Consider the following 27,560-nt stretch of genomic DNA (forward strand, 5'->3'; position numbering starts at 1 on the left):
TTCCTTGTTGTTTTTGGCCCGAAATCAATTTAATCATGTCTACTAGCTTATTATAACAAATACAGAGTATACAATAAACACAACGACATTCATAAGATTATACTTAGAACTTAGCTAGATCATTAACAAAATATAGTGATTAGATGCATAAGTACACCCGAGATAAGGTGTATTGATATGAGGTGATAAGTGATTAAGTGGTGATGAACATGGTTTATTAACAATTCCAGAGTTTGTCCTTGATTTAGATATTGTCTTGAACTGATTTAATCTTATTCTTAGTTGCTAGTCTGGGTCTTTAAATAAGTGTATTAATATAGATGATTAAGTATTAAACAAATTAGTATAAGACTAATCCTCATTATCACTTCATATTAGAGTTTATCAATGATGGTTGAGTATACGTGTTCATTGTATTGCCCTTGCCTTTTCTGCACCTTCGTTGTGTAGGTTCTGAGTCGGGCACAAGTAGTTGGTAATCCTCGTTGCTAGCAGAGTACTCTAGTTTTGGAGGTAGTTTCTTGGTTGTTGCACAGCTTTCAAAAATTATCTTATCTTTATGCTTTTTTCCTGTCTTTCCCTTTAATAGACAATGTAGTACATGTTTGGAACTTGAAAAGTTTGATCTTAGTAAACGTTTGGGATGATGAGGTAAGATTTGCATTTTGACTATTCTAGTAAGTTCGGAGGATGATTTATGACATCAGTGGAGGTTTGGCATGGTTCGTGAGGCATTTAGGGGAGTTTTGAATCCTTGGATGGAATTTTAGTTTGTCTTAAGTTTGGAGTTGCTCGTGATCAACATTTGATCAAGACAACTTCGGAATAGTGATTTGATTATTCCAACAAGACCAAAATGTATTTTTATGATCGATTTTTACTATAGATTGTGTTTGGCAGATTACAAAAGAATTATGAGAGTTAGGTTATTTTTGGAACTGGTGTCTTATGCACTCGCGTTCGCAAGAGGACCACCATGTTCTCTTATGAAGGATGGATTTGGGTCCTCTCATTCGCATTTAGACCTTCATGCTCATGAAGAGGGAGGATGTTGATCGAGGTTTGGGTCTCCATTAGGTTCACGAGATAGACCACGTTCGCAAGGTGTTGCGCCGGGTCAGGCAATTGCATTCGTAAAGAATACCTTGGACCTGGAAAGTTTTAATTCTAATTCAAACTTAGAACTTCTTATTTTGATTTTGGGAGATTTTTGTTAGGTATTAATTGTGATGAGTTTCTTACCATAAAAGGTTTTTCTTTTAGGAAAAGATTTATGATTGGCTAGTCTTTTTCTTATAGGAAAAGGTTCAGGACTCTATAAATAGAGACTTAGCTTGTTCCTTTTAACTTAATCAGCATTCACAATGTAGTCCTAGTTTTGAGATTTTTGGTTATGGGGGGGAATTTGTGAAGCTCCTTGTATTCCAAGTGAATTGATTGAGATTATTCCTCTCTATATTTTGTACTATCATATTTATAGTGGATTGCTCATCTCCTTTGTGGATGTAGGTCGATTGATCGAACCACGTTAAATCTTTGTGTCTTTTGGTATATTTCTCGTTTGTCTTCTTACTCATGGTCTGTCGAGGTTTGCTTTGCTAGCTTCTGCATTACACCTAATTATTTTGGTCCTAACAATTTTTACCTCAAATTGGAGAGGTTTTTTAAGCTATTTCAAAATATTGGACTGTCGGGTTGACTTATTAGCGAGCTCATTTCAAACTTGATACAATATAGATGTCTAACTATTGCTCGATCGACCTATAATACCTACTGAGTATGCATATTATTATACTCATACTATTTTTCATTTGTACTTCTTTTCCCAAAGTAGAAAAAATAAATAGAAATATAGCTTCATTATTATAGAGTATTCTTGCTAAACAATAGTGATTTAATACAATCCAAAAGAATTTTAGTTAATGATATAGCTAAATACAACCCTTAATGTGTTGGAATGAGACAAAAAGGTAATGATCTAACTCTTTAGTACAATTATTGGCAAAAACAAGCTAACATTGAATAGAAATTTATTTTTAAAATATGCAAAAATAATAATAAGCTAATCCCAAAAAACAAAAAAACTATCATGGAGACTAGCATTTTGGAAGATCTTGTGGTGGTGGAGGTAGCTTAGTTGATGGTGTTAGCCCATTCTCTACAACAAAAGCTGTTGCTAATCCCCAAGGCAAATGCACATCCAAATGACAATGCATCAACCATACACCTGTTAATTGTAAATAGACAAATAATTAGTTTTAAGAAAGAAAAAAAAAAGTCAATCTTCATCAAAAATGATACAATGTTATTTATCTATCCCTATATAAGCATATTTAATACTTATTAGGCCAATTAGTTTATATAAAATGTTAAGTGAAAAATCAACCTATATATAGCTCTAGGAGAAAGTCTCAATCTATGTGGTATTGTTTAACCGAGCATGAAGTCTAAAAAAGAACAGAAGACTTTAGATATTTGTGCAGCTATATATCATTTTATCAAAAGTATAGTGAAAGTTTTTTTTTAAAAATTATTTCTAAATACAGAAAGATATCTCTTAGGATATGTTAAAACTGAAAGTGCGCTACACAAATTAGGACCGCAGAATACCTAGTTTGGAAAAACAAGAAAACATTGGAAGTGTATGATTACCCGGATTGTTAGCTCGGAATCTAACAACAGCCCATCCACCAACCGGAACAGCTATGGTGTTACGCTCTTGTGGATTAAAAAGGTTAAATTTCTTTTTATCAATAGTAGGGTTATAATTGCCAAAGCCTTGAGCCAAAACATGGAAATTAAATCCGTGCAAATGAATTGGATGATTTTCTACCCCAATCAAAGCAGTATTTTGCATCACAATTTCAACAGTTGCATTGTACTTGAGTTTCTTCACCTTTGTAGACTTTGTAGTCATTATAATTGAAGGATTAAAGCTATTATTAGGATTTGTATAGTCAAATATCAATGGTGGTTGGTTTGGAAAATCAGTAGTGTAAATCCCTTTAACATTATTGAAAAATGCCTCTAACATTGACATCTTGGTTGGTAATTGGAATGATGCATTGTTCATACTTGCACCAAATCTTTGTCCATTTGGGCCCCCACATGTTGCATTATTTCCTGTTTTTCCACAAGTAATTAGGCCCAACCCAATAGTAATAAACATGTGCTCATCCACTTGTCTAGGTGGAGGAACCCAAAATGGCCCAGTTACAAGCCCAGTCAAATTGGTGAAGAATTTGTGAGCTGTTGGTGTGTCATTGAAGGCTTGTAGGATTGGCATTTTTGGAGTTGATGGTTTTGCACCTTCATACAAAAAAAAAAGGAAGTTAAGAGTTTATAAGTTTGGGTTAGTTTCAAATATATACAATGAAGTAATTAGTTTATAATAAATATAGTCATGTTTTTATTTACATAAAAATAGCCAAAAATCATAGGAAATATACACTGATTATACAATATAGCTTGTTGCAAGTCATGGAAAGTATACATTCACTATACAAATACAACTTACCTATACATGAGATTTATACTGACTTTACATTATAATACACTCAAAAAGTTGAATATAACTTAACTATTCATGAAGTATACACTGATTATACATAAAGTATACACTGACGAATTCAATCTCGATCAACTCAAAATCACCTCTAAATAGTCTCAAAATGTTAACATGAAATACTCTCGATGTTTCGAATCTTTGGATATAGAAGAAGAAGAAGAAGAAACAACCATTAATGGCGAAATTGAAAGAAAAAAAATGCAGAGCACTATTATCAATGGTGGAATTGTAAGGAAGAAGAACAATATTTGACAAATTTTGGTAATTTTAAAAATTAGGCCAGTTTTTGTATAAAGCAAAAGAACCAAGTGGCCCTTTTGCATAATTTTCCCTATAATTTATGCACTGATCATAACGATGTAAGAAAATATCTACACAATCAAGTCATTTATGAGATAACACGTACATTTCTATGGTTATAAGATTTAACTAACAACATATATAACACATACAACATGTTAAACTACGTTGATCGTTCAAAAAAAGATGACTAGATTGATACCTTCGTAGACTATGATTCCGGTGGTGGTAGTGTTGTCAAATGGTACCCCGGCCACGCTAACATAGGGATTTGCAGCCATATAGTACGATGCAGGCGCTTGATTGGCGGTCAGGAGGACGTCAGTTGTCTGACCCGGAGCCACAACAACTACATCAGTGATGTATGGGTTGGTGTAGGCAGCATCTACCGCGACAACTTTCATATTATGATTTGCTATCTTCAAAAATAATTGGTTATTGAGTGCAGCGTTGATTATGCGAAGGAGATAAGTTTTTCCTTGTTTCACTATTAGCTTGTATGTTTCTAATGAAAATAAAAAATAATAAACTCAAATTAGCCACACATAAATAAATAAATTATGTAACGTAGGAACCAAACTATTTCTTACTATTAGAAGAGCAAGGGTAAAGATCTCCTGGCTGGCCATTAATTGTATATGCATTTGAGTTATTAGGTGCAGCACCACTAGTTAGCCCTTCATTCTCCACATCAACAACATTGGCATTCCACCATTCTCCTATAAGTATGATTAATACATCAATAATATTCTTAATTAGAATACGAAAATTTATAGGAAGTTTAAATAGAAACTCACATACATTTTATGGATTTTGACCTTATTTTGAGTCGAAAAATCATAACTATGCTTAACAATAAAACATTCTGAAAAGCCTATATACGGCGAAAACTTTTTGTTTCATTAGTACATCTACATCATGGATCATAATTAACAACATTTGGTTTTCAATCACATTGGTTATTCTTTGTGTCTATTTATTTCTAATATTTCAATGTGTATCCCATATTTACACGATTAAATTCCTAAGGATCGGACCATCCAATTGGGCCATATAGGTTCCCTACAATAGGAAATTAACACATGTAAAATATTCACAAAATTACTTTTGCGTAATTTTCTCCATGTGGCAACGTGTCGTAGCCGGAGCAAATCTGTATAACTTATAGTTCATCTTAATCCAGTAATGTTAGCTTGGACACTATAGGTGTATTTAGAAATTCATTTAAGTAATTAAAATAGTGCAAAGGTAGAATTCTAAATTCAAACTCATAATATTCAAAGTCTGAATCCACCATCGCTAAAATAACTTAAAGACATGTATGTATATTTATGATACATACCTAAGAGGATAGGAACTTCTCTATAAGGCTTAGGGAAAGGATAAGAGCGACCACGTTTAGGGCGGATAATGAGGGCACCATGAACTGTGGCTCGTAGCCATGATACGTGGGCGTGCCACCATAGGGTTCCTTCCTGCCCCGTTAGGTTAAACCTATATGTGTAGCTATTTCCGGGTCGGATCGCACATTGGGTCGCAAATTCTGGTCCATCCGCCCATCCACTCAATAGTTGAAAAACACCGTGCCTGCATTGCGTATTAACATAAATCTTACAAGTCCATTATAATAGGGATATTAACAAAATTATGTTGTATATATATGTCAAATTCTACATTCAAGGATATATATTTAAAGTTGGACATCCTTGACAAAAAGTATGCATTTGGCGCAGTGATAATAGGTGTCCATTTGAATGCAAGAGTTTCCAGATTTGAACCTCAAATATTAGCACCATATTTTTTTAATTATATTTTAACAGTCACATACCATTAATATTCTTGAACACCCTTAATAAAATTGAGCTCCTTCTAAACCCTTTTCTTTAATGATGAAGATAAATGATTGATTATTTTCGTTATCTTATATGACATTTTTAGAATTTCAAAATTAAAACAAGATTAGTTTGACTTTGAGAATCCACCGTGTATCAATGAATAAGATAAATTATTAGTACTTAATACAAATGCTCAACTTATCTTTGCTTATATATATATATATATATATATATATATATATATATAATAACCAACTACGTTGCACGATAGAGACAAAACGAGACAAAAAAAAATAGCTCTTCTTATGGTAGCTACACAATACTCTTTAATTAATATGATATTGATTTTGATAATTAATCAAACATTGATAATGTAATATTTATATACGCTAGCAGTGTATACAAATTAAATTCTTTCATTAAATTAATGTGAAGTACATACCAATGAATAGATAGATCGTATGGTAATTTATTGAAGACATGAACAACAAGGGTATCACCCTCTCGTACATTTAGAGTTGGACCAGGCAGACTGCCATTTACTGCACTTATAACTTGTCTACCACATAACCTGCTTATAGTATGGTTTTGTACCTACATAAACCAAATGAATTGAACTTATCATTCCCAAAATATTTACAACAACAATAACATACTCCGTAGAATATAATCTCATAATTGAGGTCCAAGGAGGGTAGGACATACATAGACATTATCCCTACCCTGGTAAAGTAGGGATGTTGTTTCTGATAGACTCTCGACTCAAAACATTTACCTTGTTTAAATATTCTTTCAAAAGAAAAACTTTTTTTATTTGATATGTTATATATTAAAACTTAAACAAGAATTGTACGAGTTGAATTATAACCCATTTTAAAGCTCCTTTCATCCCAAACAATGATTGGGCAGTCAATAACTTGTTCATTTATAAACACAACCTTTTTTTACATGCCTCTATGTAAACCTAATTACATATATATATATATATATAGGGAGAGAAAAAAGAGAGGAGAATTATATACATGAAAAGAATGCTCAATAACTTCAGCAGAAAACATTGATGAAGAAGCAAGAAGAGCAATGGCACATGCAAACAAGAAAACTTGTGGATGTGCCATTGCCATAAAGAGGAAAAATTACAACTCAACTATGAGTTTAGACTTAAAGAATATGATGAACAAGAATGGAGAGAAATGATCCATTTATATAATACTAATGTCTAATGGACTTGTAATTGTATATTTAAGAAAGCCATGAGAATGCCACAAGGTGGAAATTAAATTAGTTTTTTTAATTGACAATAGGTTTATTCTCCCTCTTAGCTTGCTTTACGCTTTAAAAAAAAAACAAAACAAAAAAATAATACCTTTTGAAGATGATCCAAAAGCAAAGTCAGGATTTGAAACTTATAGATTCGAGATTTTAGCCTTTTTAAAATTACTGAATTCCAAATTAATAATTTGTACATATTCAATAAAGTTCTTAAGACAGATAGAAAATTTAGACTAAAATTAATGGATTCTCATTCAACCAAACATGTAATATTTATTCTAGCCTCGTCAATATATCAAATAATTGGCCAAAACTCACCCGCACGATAACGTGAATGACTAGTTTAATATAAGGCAAATATGAGAAGTGTTTTGATGATTAGTTGGGCACAATAAATAGAATGGTTTGAGTGGGCCATCAAATAAGTAGAATGGTAATTTTAATGATAGATAATCGTTTTTTTTTTCTTTTGTATTTTTTATGTCTTATAATTTTATGTGACACATTTTTATAAAAGAATGACATGTTTTACTATTTAAAAATAATTCAAATTTATACATTCAATTTTATCTGTAATATAAAGATATGTTCCAATTTGTCGAACTAGGTCGCCTCTATTCCATCTCACCAATTAGAATCATGCACGAAGTTAGAGTTTTACACTCGAATGAAGTTGGTTAGTGATTTTGGACGTATTTATACACTCAAATGTTATATTTTATTCATATTTTAACTATGTTTTGAAAATAAATTCATGTATATTTATGTATTTTGAATATAATTATTGTGGTGAGCTAATATATGTGATTATAGCACAAAATTATGAGTAGCTCAACATCATAATTAGGGTTAGGGGGCCTGGAATAAGGATAATGAAATTTTTACGGTACTTGCATAAAGAAAAGAATAAAAAGAAGTTTGAATATCAACATTTTGTTCCCACTACTCAACCAATCACAGTATTCTTTTCCAAATAAGAATAAATAAAGAGTTGACAGTTATGTAAATGAAGGACCAGCTAGGTTAGGCAATAATGGTAAACAAATAAAGAAGGAACAAAATAACTTTACATCAATATTACAAATCTCACTTCAATCTTAAGAGATACATAAAAGGATACTGCAACACATCATTCCAGCTGTTCAATCTAATCATCACCAACAAAAGTCGCAACACCTCAAAAATTAATAACTAAAGAGTTTTAAGGTATATATATTGAAAAGAAAATATTTGATCGTGAAAATTAATGGAACTTTTTGAAAACTTGATACATGTCACCAGTATTTTAAAAGACTCTGTGGGACTCAGTCTCGGGGTTCGCTCCGGGGCGGAGCTCTAGCAAAATTCTTCGAGACTCAATTAGTGTGGAGTTTAGTTCTGTAAGACTTACCCTAAGCGCCCGATTGTACGCTCTAAGCCCGCCCAACACTTTGGGCTCGCCTAACAGATCTTACACAAGTTATGTGTTAAATTTTTTAGTTAACATTGTTGACCTCATAATTCTTGAATAAATGAATGATACATAATAGTTTTTTAATCTATAGAAAGAAGATTGAGAGTAACTCAAATAACAAGTTGTAGTATCACATTTTTACTATTTGATAATACTGTGAGAGTGATTATATATTACGTAACATTTCTTTTAATAATAGATAGCAAATTGTACTTTTTCACTTATCGTTGGTCTTCATATTTTTTTCATATGTCTCAAAATTATCATAATTTATTTAGCTATTTGAAAGTAATTTTTTTAATTCATGATGGAGTGATGTTTTTAATATAATACTAGTAAGTTCTATTGATTATTTTCTTTTATGGGGTAAATTGTATACTATGATAATAATATATTTTTTTGGAAACAATGATTCTTTTATTCTTAGAAAGTTAAGATATTAGATTATTTATGTCATCATATAATAATCCAGAAATTGCAATAGAAAAGAAATAAGGGAGGTTTTTGATGATTTTATACTTGTATATTAATCATGTTAGAAGTTTTATTTTCTATGAGTTTTCTTAATCATGTTTATAATTATTTCAAACTATTGATGTATTTTTATAATTTTGTGTTATTATATTATAATACTATATTGTAAATTAAAAATTTAAAGATCCATAGAGGTTACGCCCCACGTCTCGAGGCTTACGCCTCACCCTATGCTAAGTAAAATATTCTGCCTCACGCTTCCACCTTTTAAAACATTGTGTGTCACTATCTTTTTTATTTTTTATGAACATTGAACACATAAGATAAGAGAAAATATATGTATATTATGAAATCTGTTATAAATCCATTGAATAGCGAATTATTCATTTAGTTTATTTATGAACTAACATTCATGTAATGTGTGTTCCCAAGGTGATATGAACCCTTTTGGGATAACAATGTATCTATTAATTTGGCATTCATCATGGTGGCCTTTAAAGTGATTTCTCTACTTATAAATAGAGATATCATTCTTCATGTATGACACACTTGAATAAGAAGAAAAGCTTTCTCCTTCATCTACTTATCTTGTTTTCTTCTCTTTATAATTATATTGTTCTGAGCTTGATTTTATAACAGAATCTCAATTCTCTAAAGACATTTTCTGCTTTACGTTAATATCAGCAATTAAAAGGTAATTAAAGAGGAGTATAATAAATGATAAATGACCGGAACGGTTCCTTTAGTACTTCCTCGGTTCACTTTTATTTGTTATAAATATTTGAATTTGACACATTTTTAAATTCTTCCATAGTTGATTGATCAAAATATTTTCCATTAAAGAACATACCAATACAATCTCATAAGTGGGTTCTAGAAGAAAAACGATTTTCCTAATAAAAACAATAAGAAAACAAATTTTATGAATAAGTGAATATTTCAAGTTCATTGCTTTCTTGTCACTACCCAACACCCACTCCTAGATCATTCCGACTCATTCAACCCAATAGTGGTTTGCTAGTGACATATAAATGTTCTTGAAATTATATATTTTTGCTAACTCTAGAAAATAAGTAAGAAACTTGTTTCCTTCGTACCAAACACGGGTGGCACATGACTATGGTTGCAGTGATTCAGGCACAACATTCAGAAGTCGGAACGATACACAAATATTATGCTTTCAAAAATGAAAGAATTTACAAGTAACTGGACAACTAACTTAAATATAACAGCCCAAAAGAAACAGAAGTCAATGCGAACATCTTTTCACCTTACAATTGCTAAATTGAGAAAATGCAGATCAACTCTAATTCCCATCAATTCAAAGAATCTAAAATGTGTCATGTCTGCTAGTTGTATGATATTCTCATAAATGTACAATGAACCAATTTACATTTCACATGAAGAAGCCTATCAAGTAGATTATATGGTTCGAACTGCCAAACTCCACTAAATACATAAAGATAGCAATTCATTGATTTTAGAACTTAGATAAATGGACTATAGAAGGCTCCTGAAGCAAGAAAAAATATTGATAACAAAACTTATCGAGGTTGAGAGAGATCCAACACAAGTAAAACTTCTAGCTGTAGCAACCAATGAGCTAACTGTAACTGAAAGCTTGGTAATATCTACTTTCTATTCTTCGTAAGCACTCTTTCCTCAGAGGTGAATCTGCAAATATGGCTCTGATGAAGTCTTCAACCTGAAAAACCAGATAGCAAATAAATATGGCATGATAATCCAAGCCCAAGAAAAACAGATTTCATCAAGGTAAAACATTCCAATGGAAAATAAATGGTTGTCGACTCTGATTGCCAGTAACCAGAAACCTATAATGTTTCACACGAGACACTATTTTAAGTCAGTTCGGTAATAAATTACAGACTGCACTACTAAAAAAATCTTCTTTTTAGGATGTTCCTTTATAGATCCTCATTCTATACGTGAAACACAGCACATTCCAACCCAACCAATTATGAGATCCTGGTACTAGCTTAATTGATGTTTGATTTTTCTTTATACATACCTCTGATTGCTTAAAACCATGGTTGATAAGTTCATCAGTCTCCCAAGCTGCAGTAATAGATTTCAATGGCATATCCAGGAGATCTATTGACAATGACCAGCAGAAAGAAAAAAAAAAAAGTAAGGTTAAGAATCACTTCATTTTGGAATAAGCACTTCCTACAATAAGAATACCTGCTAGCTTGTGTAATTTCTGAAGCGATGGTATAAGATCATCAAGAGTTTGTGCAGGAGATTCCTGCAACTTTCCTGTCTGGTTAATAGCCAATACAGAGTCCAACAAAGAAGACAGATTCTCGAATAGCAGATGAATCAGCCTTTGAAGCTGTGAACAAACAAATCAGCCTATAAGGTCAAGGAACTGTAAGAAACTATGTGCTACTTCATTTCGATATGGTAAATCATTCTTCTTCACACAATTCGATGGCTTCATACATGCAAAGTCTGAAGCTGTCTGGTCAAGTAACAGAAAAAGGTTTTGGTCCTCACCTGCAATGTTTCTTCTGCAGCAATATCATCTAGGAGGAGGATATCATTTGCTATTCTTGAAAAGACTTCCTCCAGGACCATGCTCATACTTCTCTTGTACGCAGAAGGTAGGAGTAAACGGTGCCATATAATATATACTTTCTCAAGTATGAAAATCACCTGCAGAGAAATGCTTAGGTCCTATTGTAAGGATTGAATGTTTGTAGGAAAAAACATTTCCAGTAGGGAAGCACAAATCCCTAAATTGTACCTGGTCAATGCTCAACTTAGCAGATTCATATTGCTTCATTTGGTGAGTATTATGAAATCCTTCGGCTCCATCAATAGCCTAGGATCACATGATAGCCAGCAAATATAATCATTGAGATGTAAACCTGTAAGAAACTAAAATGGGCTTGTGAAAGCTCTGGGCAGAAAGTTACCTGTTTTAGGTTATAAATGACAAGTTTAATTTGTCGTTGTAAAACTTCTTCCGCAAGCATCTGGAATCTTGGAGCCAAATCAGCAAATACAACAAGTTCCTTCATTGAAGCTGGAAAGTCTAAGCGGTACTGAAACAATTAACCGTCAGCTTTAACCAATAATGTAAAGGAAGTGCAGATGGAATCACAAATGCGAAAATGCAAGTAGTACAATCAAGAAAGACATGGAAGCTTGAGATCTAATGCCTAGCAATTTTCTTCAGTAACTATGTTGTTGTTGCTCATGTCATATTCAAGATCATACATGGTGCAAAAGTTAATAAGCATTTAAAAATCCATGGTTGATGTGCATATATATATATTCAATTAGTATTCAAAAGAAAAGGCTTAGGTACTATAACTCAGCTGCGCTTAATATGGTAAAACTTGGGCAACTTCACTTCTTAATTATGTCATAGTATTCGGATATATACATCGAGAGTAATGAATACAAAGAACGTTTGGCATAGATCTATGCCACTACTATTGTATCACACTGCACATTTGTATCATATAGTGGAAGCAGAGGTGAAGCCGAGATTTGAACTTTATGGGCTCTGTTTTTTTTTAATAACCTTGGTGTTTAGGTCAGCTTGCGCCTTGCATGCACCTCGACTAATTCCATGGGATACTTGTCACCTCCCATCAGCAACAACAAAGTAACTCTGTCCACCAAGGCTAGGACCAATAGAAAGAAATCACCTAGTGTTTTGTCTCTTTTCAGGTTTGAACCTAAGACCTCATGGTTATCAACCCACTTCATTGACCACTAGATCACATTCTTGTGTTTGTGTTTGGACAAACCCGTACGTAAGCCTTCTAGTTCCGATCCTAGTTTTTGAAGGACCAAATATTCCCCTGGGATTCTCTTTATCTACTAAAATTTGGACCTCTGGTACTCTAAAGAACTCATGAAGAGGCAAAAATGGCTGGGTTAAGAATAAAAGGTTGTGCTGGAAGACACACCATAACCTTGGAAAATCATGTAAATATACTTTGTTGTTTTATTGCTCCTATACTAAATTTAAATTTAATCTTCTCGTGTTTGGTCTGCCCCAAAATTTAATTCTAGTTTCTTAAAATGAAACTTTTACCATATAATATTGCACGAAAAGTCAGACAAGGCACCCTAACAAAATCTAGCTTTTAAAATCAGTCCTACATAGAGTAACATCGGATCACTGCCCCCTAATTCTTGAATGTGGAAATTGGGAGAGATCAATTTCTTTCTTCAAATTCGAGAACTGGTGGCTGCAGACAGAAAATTTCAAGGAGAAAGTAAAGTTATGGTGGGAATCTCACCATTGCAGAGGCAGCCCAGATTATATTTTAGCTGACAAACTAAAATATTTGAAAGACAAGCTAAAAGAGTGCAGTAGGACTAGCCAAGGCAACCTGGGACTACAAAAACAGAGTATCCTAAGTCAGTNTGAGCACTTTGTTGCTCAGGAGGAGTTTAGTAGCCTTGTATGTCGATTGTGTAAGTCACTCTATAGTCTGAAACAGTCTTTGCAAGCTTGGTTTGGGAAGTTCCAACACTGTAATTTTATCACTCTGTGTTTTATCGGCATTATGCATCAAATTCAATATTTCATGAGAAGACCAAGCACATTGAGATTGATCGTCAATTTTGTGAAGTCAGATATCTCACCAAGCCTCTCATCGGTCCTCGTGTTTACATTTGTAACAAGCTAGGTACATGAATTGTATGCACTAGCTTGAGGGGGAGTGTTAGAATAGGAATAGGTTTATACAATCCTATTAGAATAGGAATAGGAATAGAAATAGAAATAGGAATACTAAATAGTATCTTACTTGGTAAAGGATTGTATTCTAGGGTCTATAAATAGGGTCTCAATGTAATAATGTAGACACAACAACACAATTCAATAATATTCTTTTCTTATATTTCTCACAGTTTCAACCTATAATCAGTGTTGCTAACGTAACTTTATGACAGCAACAACTACGCCTTAATCTCCAAAAAAGTAAGGACCAGCTATGTGATTCCTCACTGACCATATCACGCCATTTGATCTCATCTCAAGTCAATATTTTATGTTTAGGTTATAAGGTTTGGGGATGAAAGTTGGGTTAAAAGATTTGGGTTAAAAACTGGTGGGGCTTTTTTGGGAGGGTATATGGGTTTTTTAATTAGTTAAATTAATTATTAGGGTAGCTAATAAAATAGTGACACATCATTAATGAATTTGGGCTGTTAAAGATGGGGCAAAGTAGAGCCAAAAGGTTGATGTCAAGGGCATTTTAGGCCCGAAAGGTAGAAGAAGGGTAATTTTGTACCAATTCACATAGTTGAGGGGTATTTTAGGCCCTTTTCCGTAAAATTAATACTCTAGAAAGCGAAGCATTTGAGGCACAGAACAAAGCTTGATAAAGCAATGTATGAAGAGGAGTATCGATGAAGAGCTTCAAGGACTCCATGATAATCTGCAAAGCGCTAAGGTATTTGTTATTTTTAGACTTAGTTAAGTGCAGTCTCAACCAGAGTAGCTGTTACTCCCTTTCTAAGGTTGTTGCAGGTTTCACTTTGGTTTTACTTCGTCAGATGTAAAAGTGGTTTCGCTTTCTTCTGTCTTTCTTTGTTTCTTTCTTCATCTCACTTTTGTGAAGGGATATCATCTCAGTGTTATCCTTGCTTTCTGATCATCATGTGTATTTCATTACTTTATTGTGTATGAATACTCGATACACACAATCCTTGACACCATTCTAGATAATGATTAGTCTATCTATCAATTGCATCATACTTCTGTTGTTTATAGGATTAACTTCTCTCTTTGATTTCATTAGTTGTTCGTTTGCATGCTTTATTTATATCTTTAGATTGTCTGGACAATGCCTCTTTATCTAGTTGTTTGAAAACATCAGTGTCCACATATATGGGGAAAATGTGATTTTATTACCTAGAAACAAAGAAACGGTATATATTAATTGCTATGCTTTCTTCATTGTTGTTCTTCTTCTTTTACTTGGGTTTGATGCACTTGAACCAAGGGTTTTCTGGAAACAGCCTCTCTACCTCCACAAGGTAATGGTAAGGTCTGCGTACACTCTACCCTCCCCAGATCCCACTTAGTGAAATTTCACTGGGTATGTTGTTATTGTTGTTTAATCACATTAAATCAAAATGGACATCTATTTGGGATCACCAGAGCAATTTTTGCTTGCAGTACGACATGCGAAGGCAGAGAAAATTGAAGTAACTAAAACAGAAATGAAGAAAATATTTCATCCATGCTTACCTCAAATGCAAGTCCAAGTATCTCCTGAGATAGATAGTGGCAATCATTGTGAATAAGAACGGAAGAATGGTTGATGGAATCAAGCTGTCTTTCGAACTATGCAAGTCAAACATGGAGGAAAACCAGAAAAAGAAGAAAAGAATAGGCATTAATGACATAAATTATGAGCATGAAAAAGCTACAAAAGACTGACACCAAACTGTCCTTGCCCTGAAGACTCAGAGGGTTATGACAAGAAAGAAAAAGAAACATTTTGCTAAATGCATTCGCATACGTGTCGGAGATGGAGAAAAGCTGGATAGCACAAAACAAGCATGTTCTGCATGGGTTTATGATGCAGGTCTCTTCTACACTAACCTTGACAGGTATGATAGCTTCATAAAGAAGTAGAGAATCCCTAGCAGAGTGATAGAATTCCAACCCCACTCTAGAAGATGACAAGCAAACATCCTGCATATTGAAACCATTTTCCGCAGGGTCATTAGAGGAAAGGATGTGGGAAAAAGTACAAGGTAAAGTAAACAAGCAAAAATGGTAGAAGAGCCAGAGAAACAAGACCAGTGAAATTCCTTCAACATCAGTCCTGACATGAAAATAAGAAACTGACAGTCGAAGTCGTAACTCATAAATATGCAAAAAATCTTAGCATAGTCCATTGGTTACGACAGAATCTGCAGCTTAAAAATTCACGGTGCCTCCATGCATTAAACTAAGGAATTGCACATTACAAACAATTGAAATATTTTTTTGATAAAGGTAACATTTGTAAGCTCAAAGCTGGTATCCAAAAATGTAAATCATATCCTCCCTCCACACTTGTGTGTCGGGCAAAAACAAAAGATAAAAGAAAAGAAAAGAAGAAAAAAGAGAACTAAATCAGCACTCTTTTTTTTCTTATGACAGTGGTATCCGGGCTAGCATGCACACCTCGACTAATTCCACCGGGTATCAGGTTCCTCCCATCAACACAGGTACCGGGCAACTCTTCCCACCAGAACAATTAAGTTGGTTTACTTTTGTTTTTGTTTTCCTTCAATTTTTAACCATCACTGTAATTAAGGTTAATTGCCCCAATTGTTACCATTTCTATTGCACTCCCTAAAAAGTGATCATGACTTCAGTCAAACAACTTTTCTGATAAAAACATACTTCCTAAAGCAAATTCAATAAGACAGTACTAAAAAGCCTCCTAGTCAACGACATTGCTTTAGTAGCCACTGAAAAGCTTATATTAACTTAAAACACAGCAAGAATGATCAGTCTGCCTTGGCAATGGAAATGTTTATATCTCTGCAAGATAGCTGATAGTGCGCAACTGTGACAAGTTATACAGTAAAAGAAGAGGGAATTTTTCGAGGTGTCTTTTCTCTTGTTCAGCTCATACAGACAAGGTGGAAAGAAAACAGAAGAATGAACACTGTGAACTCATGCAAGTGAGCCAGTCACAAAAATTTACGATCAAAGAGAGATTAACCATGAACTTCATTGACTAAATACTGGACAATATCATCTTCTTTTTTTCCTGGATAACCAAGAAATCCCCAAGGGATAGTGGCTCATGTTCGAAACTAGGTGGAGAATAGGCCTGACCCTTATGTTTCTCCACTTGAATAACAGGCTATTGTATGTGGCAGGGTTCAAACCCATGATATGTGCCTAACACACACATCATGCGTTGTGCTCTTACCACTAGATGAAAGCTCTGGGGGTTGGGATGATAAAATCTTTGTTATAGATGCTCTTCCAAATTAACCTCTCGCTTCAAATTTCGCCCCTCCTATATCTCTTTCAGCAATGCTGGAAAAGAAGCTAAATATAAAATGCTTTGACCTGAAAATATCTAAGTTCTATGTCAAGACACTTCTTGATACCAAGGGATGGGCATCAATACTAGATGAGCAAAGAACAAAGTAAGCAAACCTTGGTCCTTTGAGATAGCTTAAAAGGGAAAGCAAAGGAAGACAGAGGGGGAGAGGAGAAAGTAAAACAATTTCGTTGTTCACAAGTAAACAAAAATCTGTGTGATTCTTTAAGCTTCAGTGAACTGACCTTGAGTATTCCATGAACTAACTTCATTAGTTGTGACGCTGCTTCAGACACCACACATCTCTCAGATGTAAAAAGCAAATCGACAACAAGGTCAGATGAACTTTCAGCATTATCATCATCCTTAACTTTAGAGTTTCTCCTAGTGCCATCCTGCAGAAAGAGCTTAACAGACATTCAAAACCTAAGACATTGACAATTTAAAATGCAAAAGTACAACAATTAGTACTTACCTCAGAAAGGCGGAAGTCAGACTGTAAAAGTTGATTTCTTGCCTTGGCCAAAATCTCAACCTTTTTCCTCGATGCAAAATGAACCTCCACATTATCTGCAAATTTGCTCAATCTTTCATCCTTGCCATCAGAGGAAGCAATGAACGTTAACTCCTTCAAACTTGCCTCAAAGTTAGATGTGCACTTTACAATTTTCTGAAAGTCTGCCAGTTTGGAAGCATCATCAGGCACTTTCTGAAACAAGAATATCAAAATTGTGAATTCAACATTATAATAGAACCTAGTCAACAATGAGAATTATGCATGCTAATCAGTTGTTTTCGTTATCAAGTGCTATCCAGAAGAATAAAACCCAGTAAATATTTGATGCTTCATTAGTCTGGTAATGCACATTTTGCTAGTCATGGCAAAATTCCTAAAATATATGATATGATAAGGAAAAGAGAATCACCCACACAAGCATGCCACTAAAATACTTGATTTGTCAAATTGGTTTTTCACTGCATTGTTGAGAATCTCTGACAAAAGACAGCCAGAAATATATGTTACATCGTATATCATAGGGTGATCTCATATGGGTTTAAGTATCTAGTAGGAGTACGTGCAGTTTTTTGCTAGTTCTTTTGTGTATTCTAATGATTCTGTGTGAAGTACCTACACCCATATCTCACCCATTCAACACGGGTACATCAATGCAAATGAAAGGACCCAGGTAACATAGGTCACACTAACATCTTTTCATACCCATTGAAGATGAAATGGGACTGAGAACAATTTCTACTTAACCAAATATGATAGAAGAAGTACATGTCAGAGGCATAGTTATCAGTTATCAGTTATCACACATCAAGATAAGAAAAAATGTACTAGAGCAACTTAATGAAGTACTTATGCCCATTGGGTCTTTTGTAATCTTTCAATGAAAAACAGAATTTACATCACTTCAGCCAAAACAGGGCCCACTTCAGCAAATTAAGCGAAGTTGAGCCAGATACATTGACTCATTCTTCAGAGTAACTACCAGCTATTTTAGGCTTTTAGCTAAATCCATCTAATAAAAGATCTCATTTAACAATATATATGTTTGAAATTTTCTCTCAAAAAGCTCTTTTGAAAAGTTAGGTAATCAAATCGCACCCAAAAATTGCTAACAATTACCTATCCTTTCATACAATACATAGAGCTATCTTAGTTCTACATGGAAGTGTGAATTACCCAAACTAATACATCAACTGATATATTTAATATATTAGTAATAAGAGTACTAGCAAGGATACATAAAAAAGTAAACAGTCCATCATAAGTAATCCCCTGGAAGGATCTCAACAATATCAAAAGCATTCATAATTGGCACAGACGAAATGATGACTTGTAATAATTCAGATTGCAAAGAGAAACCCCTATGTTAAAGTGTAAAGGTATTGAATTGGACCTTGGAGAGGAAGTTGGATACTATTAAATCTGACATCCTTGGCCATGTTAATTTTCCAAAGCACAGCATCCATGTACTATTTTCAAAGCACAAAGACTTAGTAATAAACTTGACAACATCAATAAGAACAGAGTACATACTTCCCCCATCGATACTGACAACCTGCATGTTGAGGCACAGTTTGGTTATTATGGATATTAAGACTATAGCAGCAATTAGAGTCCTGTTTATTTCAAAGCATAAGGGGGTGGATTTGTTTTTTCTTTTCTCATTATATAGGTAAAACAAAATGGTTTGATCATGCAGCTTCCAGAATCAAATATAAGGCAAAAAAACACAAAGCGGGTTAGAAATTTTTTTTGAAGAAATCACTCCAACCATGTCCAGCTCAGTGGATTATGTTATCCGAACAACAATCATTTAACTTTTGGAAAATAAACTGTGCAGAATGTCAAAGAAGTAGCGCCTCCAATCTATGTTTGCTCGGACTCTTCAAAAATGCCACTGGATGTGGGTCAGATCCTCCAAAAGTAGTGCATTTTTGTAGGATCCATCACAAGTACAGCAACATTTTTGGAGAGTCCATACAACATAACTCTCACTATAGAAAATGTTTGGATTCAAAGTGAAGTGATGCTTTTGCATAAATGAGTATGTATAAATAGCCAAGAGGAAAAACTGTAATGTCGGAATTAAACATTTACATTTGGATCAGCAGATGGAAGTATCCTCAGATTTGCCTTGACACCATTTCCGGACTCCTGATTAATCCATTCCACCACAATAGTTGACCTAAAACTCACCACTGGTATGATTATATGTTTAATCATCAAATCTGCTACTTTTGCCAGCCCATAATCCAAAATACCAACTGCCTAAAAAACGAAAAATAACATGAATAAAAAGTTGATCACATTTGCTCTAAGTTTACCAGAAATATCAATATATATCAGAAATCCTCAGAAAAAGTGAAATGGAGAGGTATATTTCAAACTCACGTCCATTGCTTTTAAAATTGTGTGGAGCTCAATCCCATCAACACCTCTGATGCTCAACTGATACTTCAGGTGAACTGAATTGTTTTCTTGCTCAAACCACACTGCATTGTCCATACATTGCAAAAGCACCTCTTGCATCTACACACCCAAATCCAATTCCTCTAAACAAGAATCACAGAAACTAAATAAAGATCACCAATATATCATCTTCTGTTAACCCAACCACCACCCCCACTCACACAGTACTTAACCTTGCAAAATAAGCACAGAAAAAATACATAGAAATAAACATAGATATTATAGACATTACAATAAAGGAGAAGCCTGGTGCATTAACCTCCCGCTATGCGCAAATTTCGGAGAAAGGACCGGACCACATTGGGTTTTACATATGCAGCTTCCCTTGCATTTCTGCAAGAGGTTATTTCCCTGGTCTGAACCCGTGACCACTTGGTCACATGGTGGTAACTTCTACCATTGCGCCAAGATATAGACATCACAATCCTTTTTTTCTTTTGATTGGTGATCCACAACAAAAAACTTCATCAGCAACTCATTACCAAATTCATTGCAGAACGGAAGAAAAAAGATGGTGGCAAGACTGATTTGGAAACCAGAAAATTTAAAGAGGTTCCCTTGCTGCCAGCCTGCCACAGTTAGATGTTAAAAACAACAGAGGACACAACTGCACCACACTTGATTTAGAGGCTCTGATGAACTTCTATATCAATCAACTGTCCCTCAATTCGAAAGGTGGTGTCCGCTATAAGAATCTTCCGTATCTGTTCCTACCTATACCGGCTTATTTAAAAATGGGCAATTCAAATCACTCTTCTTACTGGCACAACTAAATGTTGCAAGCAAAGCAGAATACTAACATAATAACATCTTGCTCCAGTAAACTATTCAAATATCTCATTAATTAAATCAAAATCATGTGCCACAGCCACTAACTAGTTTGAGGTTAACTATACGAATCTTCTCTATACATGCAGTTCTATTCAGGCCCATTTCACTCTCAAATAGCTCTACACGGATACACGACATACTACGGGTTGGTAATGGGACCAATATCAAGCTCTGGAAAGACATAGATGGGGAATACAACTCTTCAAATTGCTAATCCCAATCTTTTTCTAATCTCTAGCAATCCAGATTTCACAATGTCACAAAATAGAACAGGCAGCACTTGGACCCCACTGTTCAGAAGAAATTTACAAGATTGGGAGCTTGATGATATACTCAATCTACTGGAAAGGTTGGAGAATTGCACAACCAATGATCGGACTTCAGATAGATTAACATGGGGCAACAAAGCTGATGGTATATACTCTGTCAAAGCAGGCTACTCAACTCTTTGTGCCCAGAATGAGATGGTGGAAAGCTGGCCATGGAAATTAATTTGGAAAACAAAATTACCCCCGAAGGTGATTTGCTTCACTTGGACAGCACTCTACGAAGCATGTCCGACTCAAGATAATCTCAACAGAAGGAAAAATGCACATTGTCGACAATGCTACATGTGCAAACAATGTATAGAAACTAACAGTCACCTACTACTACACTGNTCAAACTTGCCTCAAAGTTAGATGTGCACTTTACAATTTTCTGAAAGTCTGCCAGTTTGGAAGCATCATCAGGCACTTTCTGAAACAAGAATATCAAAATTGTGAATTCAACATTATAATAGAACCTAGTCAACAATGAGAATTATGCATGCTAATAAGTTGTTTCCGTTATCAAGTGCTATCCAGAAGAATAAAAACCAGTAAATATTTGATGCTTCATTAGACTGGTAATGCACATTTTGCTAGACATGGCAAAATTCCTAAGATATATGATATGTTAAGGAAAAGAGAATCACCCACACAAGCATGCCCACTGAAATACTTGATTTGTCAAATTGGTTTTTCACTGCATTGTTGAGAATCTCTGACAAAAGACAGCCAGAAATACATGTTACCTCGTATATCATATGGACTGATTAAGGGTGATCTCATATGAGTGTAAGTATCTAGTAGGAGTACGTGCAGTTTTTTGCTAGTTCTTTTGTGTATTCAAATGATCTGTGTGAAGTACCTACACCCATATCGCACCCATTCAACCCGGGTACGTCAATGCAAATGAAAGAACCCAGGTAACATAGGTCACACTAACATCATTTCATACCCATTAGAGATGAAATGGGACTGAGAATAGTTTCTACTTAACCAAATATGATAGAAAAGTACATGTCAGAGGCATAGTTATCAGTTATCACATCAAGATAAGCGAAAACGTACCAGAGCAACTTAATGAAGCACCTATGCCCATTGGGTCTTTTGTAATCTTTCAATGAAAAACAGAATTTACATCACTTCAGCCAAAACAGGGCCCACTTCAGCAAATTAAGCGAAGTTGAGCCAGATACATTGACTCATTCTTCAGAGTAACTACCAGCTATTTTAGGCTTTTAGCTAAATCCATCTAATAAAAGATCTCATTTAACAATATATATGTTTGAAATTTTCTCTCAAAAAGCTCTTTTGAAAAGTTAGGTAATCAAATCGCACCCAAAAATTGCTAACAATTACCTATCCTTTCATACAATACATAGAGCTATCTTAGTTCTACATGGAAGTGTGAATTACCCAAACTAATACATCAACTGATATATTTAATATATTAGTAATAAGAGTACTAGCAAGGATACATAAAAAAGTAAACAGTCCATCATAAGTAATCCCCTGGAAGGATCTCAACAATATCAAAAGCATTCATAATTGGCACAGACGAAATGATGACTTGTAATAATTCAGATTGCAAAGAGAAACCCCTATGTTAAAGCATAAAGGTATTGAATTGGACCTTGGAGAGGAAGTTGGATACTATCAAATCTGACATCCTTGGCCATGTTAATTTTCCAAAGCACAGCATCCATGTACTATTTTCAAAGCACAAAGACTTGCTAATAAACTTGACAACATCAATAAGAACAGAGTACATACTTTCCCCATCAATACTGTCAACCTGCATGTTGAGGCACAGTTCGGTTATTATGGATATTAAGACCTTAGCAGCAATTAGAGTCCTGTTTATTTCAAAGCATAAGGGGGTGGATTTGTTTTTTCTTTTCTCATTAATTGTTATATAGGTCAAACAAAATGGTTAGATCATGCAGGTTCCAGAATCAAATATAAGGCAAAAAATACAAAGCAGATTAGAACTTTTTTTGAAGAAATCACTCCAACCATGTCCAGGTGAGTGGATTATGTTATCCGAACAACAATCATTTAACTTTTGGAAAAATTATCATCTTTTCTAGTAAACAGTGCAGAATGTCAAAGAAGTTATGCCTCCAATCTATGTTTGCTCAGACTCTTCAAAAATGCCACCGGATGTGGGTCAGATCCTCCAAAAGTAGTGCATTTTTGTAGGATCCATCACAAGTACGGCAACATTTTTGGAGAGTCCATACAACATAACTCTCAATATAAAAAATGTTTGGATTCAAATTGAAGTGATGCTTTTGCATAAATGAATATGTATAAATAGCCAAGAGGGAAAACTGTAATGTCGGAATTAAACACTTACATTTGGATCACCAGATGGAAGTATCTTCAGATTTGCCTTGACACCATTTCCGGACTCCTGATTAATCCATTCCACCACAATAGTTGACCTAAAACTCACCACTGGTATGATTATATGTTTAATCATCAAATCTGCTACTTTTGCCAGCCCATAATCCAAAATACCAACTGCCTAAAAAACGAAAAATAACATGAATAAAAAGTTGATCACATTTGCTCTAAGTTTACCAGAAATATCAATATATATCAGAAATCCTCAGAAAAAGTGAAATGGAGAGGTATATTTCAAACTCACGTCCATTGCTTTTAAAATTGTGTGGAGCTCAATCCCATCAACACCTCTGATGCTCAACTGATACTTCAGGTGAACTGAATTGTTTTCTTGCTCAAACCACACTGCATTGTCCATACATTGCAAAAGCACCTCTTGCATCTACACACCCAAATCCAATTCCTCTAAACAAGAATCACAGAAACTAAATAAAGATCACCAATATATCATCTTCTGTTAACCCAACCACCACCCCCACTCACACAGTACTTAACCTTGCAAAATAAGCACAGAAAAAATACATAGAAATAAACATAGATATTATAGACATTACAATAAAGGAGAAGCCTGGTGCATTAACCTCCCGCTATGCGCAAATTTCGGAGAAAGGACCGGACCACATTGGGTTTTACATATGCAGCTTCCCTTGCATTTCTGCAAGAGGTTATTTCCCTGGTCTGAACCCGTGACCACTTGGTCACATGGTGGTAACTTCTACCATTGCGCCAAGATATAGACATCACAATCCTTTTTTTCTTTTGATTGGTGATCCACAACAAAAAACTTCATCAGCAACTCATTACCAAATTCATTGCAGAACGGAAGAAAAAAGATGGTGGCAAGACTGATTTGGAAACCAGAAAATTTAAAGAGGTTCCCTTGCAGCCAGCCTGCCACAGTTATATGTTAAAAACAACAGAGGACACAACTGCACCACACTTGATTTAGAGGCTCTGTTGAACTTCTATACCAATCAACTATCCCTCAATTTGAAAGGTGGTGTCTGCTATAAAAATCCTCTCTATACATGCAGTTTTATTCAGGCCCATTTCACTCTCAAATAGCTCTACACAGTCACACAACATACTACAGGTTGGTAATGGGACCAATATCAAGTTCTGGAAAGACATAGCTGGGGAATACAACTCTTCAAATTGCCTAACCCAATCTTTTTCTAATCTCTAGCAATTCAGATTTCACAATGTCACAAAATAGAACAGGCAGCACTTGGACCCCACTGTTCGGAAGAAATTTACAAGATTAGCTTGATGATATACTCAATCAAGTGGAAAGGTTGGAGAATTGCACAGCCAATTATCGGACTTCAGATAGATTAACATGGGGCAACAAAGATGATAGTTTTACTCTGTCAAAGCAGGCTACTCAACTCTTTGTGCCCAGAACGAGATGGTGGAAAGCTGGCCATGGAAACTAATTTGGAAAACAGAATTACCCCCGAAGGTGATTTGCTTCACTTGGACAGCACTCTACGAAGCATGTCCGACTCAAGATAATCTCAACAGAAGGAAAAATGCACGATGTCAACAATGCTACATGTGCAAACAATGTATAGAAACTAGCAGTCACCTACTACTACACTACTCGGTTGCTACAGATATCTGGAATATGTCCTTTTCAGTTTTTGGGCTCAGTTGGGTCATGCCTGAGAGCATTAAGGATGCTTACATATGCTGGAGTACTTGGAAAGTTGGTAGAGCCATCAGGAAAATCTGGAAAATGGTCCCTGCTTGTATTTTTTGGTGTATTTGGATAGAAAGGAGCCATAGATGTTTTGATGGAATAGCAATTCCTAAAGACAGTCTCAAGGCTAAGTGTCTTAATTTGTTGTATAGATGGAGTGATTTGTCCCCTGTAAATTCCCCAGACAACTTTTTGGATTTTGTTAGCTCCTTTTTTTTTGTGAATTTTTTTTTAAAACTGCCTCCAATGATCATTGATATGAAAGAGTTACATTTAGAAGTTTGGTATACCAAACTTAATACAAGATCTTGGGGTAGAAATAGAGTTAGATAAACTCTACAAGTTAACACCAAAAAAGGGGGGAGTCTAAGCTAGCTATTACTCTACTAACTTGACTCCTTGACAAAGAGGATTCAGGGGGGTTCGTAAATAAAATTAGAACGTTTAACCTGTTGCATTCTGAAGGAAGGGAGCTCCCATCTATCTGTGTTAATTAATCCCCTAACTTCCCTCAGGAGCTCAGAGAAAGAGTTGAAATCATGTATTGCATCAACACTATAACTCTTGGATGCTAATATATCAGCAGGTTTGTTAGGTTTGTTGGCTTCCCTGAAGCAATGACTGATGATAAATCCATGAGATTCAACTATTTGTTGTGCTTCTTGAATCAATTTATCCAATCTCCAAGGCTCTCTCCATTCTCCGTTTATGCATTTAACTAAGAGTAAGGAATCCGTTTCTCCCCAAACCCTATCATAACCTCTACTAACACACCATTTAAGACCATAGAGTAGTGCATGGGCTTAAGCCATATTGCTAGTACTTTGGCCTAGACCTAAAGAGTAAGCATTGTTAGCTCCTTATCTTTGGTATAGGACTCACTGTAATGAAGCTAACACACTCACTTTTGATCTTACACTTTGTATACTATTTGCATTTCTTGATGCCTTTAATGAAATCTATTACTTCATCTAAAGAAAAAGTCTATATTGTTATATCTCATACTCCAATGCATCTCCATATGGACATAAAAACCACTACTCCTGAATAAAAAGACTTAATTTTTAATCAATTCTCCAACAAATTTTCAGTAAAAAACTTACGTATTTATTATCTACAACATATCTTCAATAAATAAAAGGCCAAATATTCACCCAAAAAGCTCCAACAAAAACAATGCCAATTCACAAATAAGCCTCAATTTCTACAGTAGATGTTCAAAATGGATTCATTTCCTATAATCAACTTAGCAATTAAACAATCATAATCATATACAAAAATAGTATCGAGATGTTACCTCCTCAAAACACTCAGTCCACTCATCCTTTAACAATCCGTAAACCAAAGGCAGCTTTTCCTCATCATTACCCGTAACCAACACTGCCTTTAACTCCCTCAAAGCTTCAGCAGAATGCTCAACTCTCCCTACCTTAATCTCCTCCTTCACAAACCTCAGTCGATCACTCAATTCCAATATCACATCAAGTAACCCTAACAATTCCCTCTTCTCCTTCTCCTCTCTATTTTTTACCAGAATTTCATCAATTACAGCTTTGGTTTGAGCTTCAATTGGATGATCCGAGATGAGTTGAATCAAGTCGGAAACTTGAGAAGAGAGATTTTCAGATTTTGAAACGACGTTGGAACACTGAGAAAAGAGTGTGGAGAATTCGGAGTGATGTGAGAGAATGTATTGCCGGACTTTGGATTTTATATCGACGGAACGAAGTTGTAGACGGTCGATGAGAAGACGGAGATCTGGAGCAGATAACGGTGAGTTTACATCGTCGATGTCCGGCGACGAGAGTAGATCTCTAACGTCAATTGAATTGAACAGTACGTCCATGTCTCGCCGGAAAACTCCCCTTTCCCTCTGGCGGCCGTTTTCAATTACTCACGTAGTAAAATAGAGAGAAGGCCCAAAATAGTTCGTCATATTTGGGTTAAACCTCAAACTCATTCTTGAATTTTCATATGGAGCACTAATAGTCTCTCATGTTTGTAATATTGGTGTATTTTTGGTCCTTCACTAAATTTTTGCCTATTTTTAACATTAATTTTTTCCATAATTTTATGTAAGGAATGTTCAATCGTCTTTTTATATATTTATTAGAAATAATAACTCTATCTGAGAGAAGGTGAGAAAAAGAAATCTTTGTTGTGTCCAGTAGAAATATTACTATAGCTAAACTAAGAACATCTTAACATATGACGTTGTAAGAGAAGAAAAATTTGTACTATTGCACATGAAATCGTCATGATGAACCTCTCGACTTTACCTGCCATACGATTTTTACTAAACAAAATAAAATGTTTTTCTTCTCACATTTTCTCACATGGAGTTATTATTTTTACTAAATATATAAAAATGATGATTGAACAC

The 27,560-nt window shown here is 34.7% G+C and overlaps 2 protein-coding genes across 2 annotated transcripts; both read right to left on the reverse strand.

Annotated features, from left to right (window-relative positions):
• Positions 1 to 2,096: 2,096 nt before the first annotated feature.
• On the reverse strand, positions 2,097 to 6,827 carry LOC125869279 (laccase-7-like). Its single transcript, XM_049549845.1, has 7 exons — positions 6,726 to 6,827; positions 6,146 to 6,297; positions 5,211 to 5,455; positions 4,459 to 4,587; positions 4,071 to 4,373; positions 2,653 to 3,309; positions 2,097 to 2,227 (listed from the first exon to the last, which is right to left on the reverse strand). Exons 1-7 carry the CDS (start codon positions 6,825 to 6,827, stop codon positions 2,097 to 2,099), a joined length of 1,719 nt encoding a protein of 572 aa, XP_049405802.1.
• A 3,425-nt stretch (positions 6,828 to 10,252) lies between these two features.
• Positions 10,253 to 27,087, reverse strand: LOC125869275 (centromere/kinetochore protein zw10 homolog). Its single transcript, XM_049549839.1, has 14 exons — positions 26,475 to 27,087; positions 23,720 to 23,857; positions 23,426 to 23,596; positions 22,700 to 22,861; positions 17,423 to 17,656; positions 17,193 to 17,354; positions 15,501 to 15,593; positions 15,144 to 15,239; positions 11,842 to 11,970; positions 11,670 to 11,747; positions 11,420 to 11,578; positions 11,105 to 11,255; positions 10,932 to 11,014; positions 10,253 to 10,607 (listed from the first exon to the last, which is right to left on the reverse strand). The coding sequence occupies exons 1-14, from the start codon at positions 27,021 to 27,023 to the stop codon at positions 10,506 to 10,508; spliced, it is 2,307 nt and encodes a 768-aa protein (XP_049405796.1). The 5' UTR covers positions 27,024 to 27,087; the 3' UTR covers positions 10,253 to 10,505.
• Positions 27,088 to 27,560: the final 473 nt, after the last annotated feature.

This window comes from Solanum stenotomum, chromosome 6 (assembly GCF_019186545.1).
Source record: "Solanum stenotomum isolate F172 chromosome 6, ASM1918654v1, whole genome shotgun sequence".
Taxonomy (NCBI): domain Eukaryota; kingdom Viridiplantae; phylum Streptophyta; class Magnoliopsida; order Solanales; family Solanaceae; genus Solanum; species Solanum stenotomum.

Excerpts from the sequence above, each read along its gene's own strand:
- LOC125869279 (XM_049549845.1), bottom strand. The coding sequence starts at position 6,827 with ATGGCAATGGCACATCCACAAGTTTTCTTGTTTGCATGTGCCATTGCT. Across the intron at positions 4,374-4,458 it reads TTACCCTTGCTCTTCTAATA|AAACATACAAGCTAATAGTG; the intron begins GTAAGAAATAGT and ends TATTTTCATTAG. Across the intron at positions 2,228-2,652 it reads ATTCCGAGCTAACAATCCGG|GTGTATGGTTGATGCATTGT; the intron begins GTAATCATACAC and ends TACAATTAACAG.
- LOC125869275 (XM_049549839.1), bottom strand. The coding sequence starts at position 27,023 with ATGGACGTACTGTTCAATTCAATTGACGTTAGAGATCTACTCTCGTCG. Across the intron at positions 23,858-26,474 it reads GGACTGAGTGTTTTGAGGAG|ATGCAAGAGGTGCTTTTGCA; the intron begins GTAACATCTCGA and ends TTGGGTGTGTAG. Across the intron at positions 10,608-10,931 it reads ATGGTTTTAAGCAATCAGAG|GTTGAAGACTTCATCAGAGC; the intron begins GTATGTATAAAG and ends CTGGTTTTTCAG.